The 2500-nt window shown below is 42.0% G+C and overlaps 1 protein-coding gene across 3 annotated transcripts in view; it reads left to right on the top strand.

The window, feature by feature from the left end:
* vil1 (villin 1) overlaps positions 1-2500 on the top strand; it is an 18808-nt gene that overhangs the window by 5605 nt on the left and 10703 nt on the right. For all 3 annotated transcript variants that reach the window (XM_056579282.1, XM_056579281.1, XM_056579283.1), the window contains 4 exons: positions 322-424; positions 531-605; positions 1022-1218; positions 1939-2047. In XM_056579282.1, coding sequence (XP_056435257.1) covers positions 350-424; positions 531-605; positions 1022-1218; positions 1939-2047 — 456 coding nt within the window. In that variant the 5' untranslated portion in view covers positions 322-349. The remainder of the gene's footprint in view (positions 1-321; positions 425-530; positions 606-1021; positions 1219-1938; positions 2048-2500) is intronic.

The raw sequence follows: 2500 nt of genomic DNA, 5'->3' as shown, positions 1-2500 counted from the left end.
TACATTTGCTTGTATTGTGATCACATACCAGATCTGTTGGTCACTAAATAGTTTGCAAGTGAGATAAGAGACTTGTTTTCCAGTAATAAGATGCGTATAAATGGTCAGGGTTCAATCAAAATCATTCACCATGTTCCTTAATACTCTTAGTGTCTCATTAAAAAAAAAAAAAAATGGAGAGAATTTAAGCATTACTTTCGTTCTGCTTTTCATCGAAAAAAAAGTCTGACATCCTTTTTGTCTGATACCACTAACCATTTATGATTTGTAAAACAGTGAACATTACTTCATTTGCTCCACATTCCCTCTGCCCCTGTCTAGATATCTCCACAGCATTGAACCTGGAGCCATGTCTAAGGTCAAAACTGACGTTTTAAAGACCCTTAATAAAACCAGACCTGGTCTTCAAATATGGAGGATAGAGGTGAGAGGTTTAAGGTTTGAGATTAAGGTGTGACGTTTGCTTTGCTATTATGATATAACATAGCTGCAGAATTCAGTTTGAACTGTGTTTCTTGTTGTCTGCTCAGGCCATGGAAATGGTGCCTGTTCCCAGTAAAGCATATGGAAATTTCTATGAAGGGGATGCTTATATCGTCCTTCATGTAAGTAACCCAAAATGGTTTTCTGCCAAAATAACAAAAACATGATTCAAATGTTCATATTCAATGGCTTAGGATTTACCTTAATCGTAACCCTGTTAAATAATGTAAAAATCGATGTCTTATTTAATATGAACACCATAACCTTAGTTTCATGACCACCATTCATAAACATGAACACCGTTAGTAAATGATAAATACCCCATTAATTAACTGTTAATGAACTGTGAATTGTTGGTAAATGCTTATTACTGCATTAACAATATTTACTTTAACTATAGACTGTATCTCTATTAACTCTGTCAATTAATGGTGAATTAAGGTACCGTCATTGTTATTGCAAGTATAACTAGTAATAAACCCAACAAGTGTCCTGTGATGTAACTCTACTATGCATTTTATGTGCTCTTGTCCAACAGGCAAACAAAGTCTCCAGCCATTTTACCTATGACATCCACTACTGGCTGGGGGCGTCGTCCTCACAGGATGAGCAAGGGGCGGCGGCCTTCTCCACCACCATGATGGATGAGGCGCTAGGGGGCGTGGCCATTCAACACCGGGAGACCCAGCGCTACGAGAGTGACATGTTCCGTGGCTACTTCAAAAAGGGCCTCATGTGAGCAAAACAGAGCATCTGACCATGTCTCTTCTCAGCTGCTTATTGCTATGATAGCTCTGTTTACCCATGTAGCTGATGCTATCATTTGACTTAGACTTAGCTTGCTGGAGGAGACCTACAGGTACACTGCAGACTGCATTGGTGGTTGAACCCAATACATTTTTGGCTGGGTCAAACACCCTAACCCCTTTAAACCCCACACTATAGAGACACACACACACACACACACACACACACACACACACACGCACACACACACACACGCACGCACACACACACACACACACACACACACACACACACACACACACACACACACACACACACACACACACACACACACACACACACACACACACACACACAACACGCATCTCATCATGTATTTGTTGAGCTATTATTATTATTTATTTATTTTTACTATAATTATGTTATTATTATTTATAATATTCACAGTTAGTATTTCTGTCAGTTGAACCACTGACCGCTGGCCTTGTGAACGCGGAAAAATATCATCATGTTCCGATGGTCGCATTTTTTGCAACGCGGAATATAACTTCCTCAGTTGGTTTCACACTTGTGTGTCACAATGCTCCAAATAGCAGTTCAGTTTAGCTGAGTGTTAGGGTTAGGGTTAGAGAGACAGTATGAAGGGCCAGGGGCTGTTACAGTAATGCGGGCCAGCGTTACATCTTGCCTGTGTCATGTGGTACACAGATACAAGAAGGGAGGCGTGGCCTCTGGGATGAAGCACGTGGAGACCAACACCTACGACGCAAAGAGGCTTCTCCACGTCAAGGGACGCAAGCATGTGGTGGCCGGAGAGGTGAGATTGAGCCAATATCCTACAGCTCCAACTCCAGCCACAGAGGACGATTCACTCGTCTTTTGTAAGGCGCTAGAGTTCGAGCTAAGAGGCAGCTTCATACAAGGTGATGTGCAGTGCAGCTTTAGGCACACGTCCCTGACTGCAAGCATCGGGGTTAAACCTCAAACCCAGGACCTTTCGAGTGTGTTAGAGTCAAACCGCACTAGACTATTCGGCCCACTATTTTGATGACTGAACCGGTTTCCTTATACTGGGGAGTGTACAGCAGAGAATGAAGACAAATAAACATTAAACATTACTTTGCACCAGGGGCGTTTGAAGACCCTTTGGCTGAAGCCACAGTGTTACTCATCTCCACATCCCTTGAATATGTCCATTTAAAGCCAGAAATTAAGTAAACCACTTTTACTCAGGCTTTATTCAAGGGGAGGTAATGAAAACAGTGTCTTG

The sequence above is a fragment of the Gadus chalcogrammus genome, chromosome 20, assembly GCF_026213295.1.
Source record: "Gadus chalcogrammus isolate NIFS_2021 chromosome 20, NIFS_Gcha_1.0, whole genome shotgun sequence".
Classification (NCBI taxonomy): domain Eukaryota; kingdom Metazoa; phylum Chordata; class Actinopteri; order Gadiformes; family Gadidae; genus Gadus; species Gadus chalcogrammus.
This window is presented reverse-complemented; position numbering and strand designations above follow the sequence as displayed.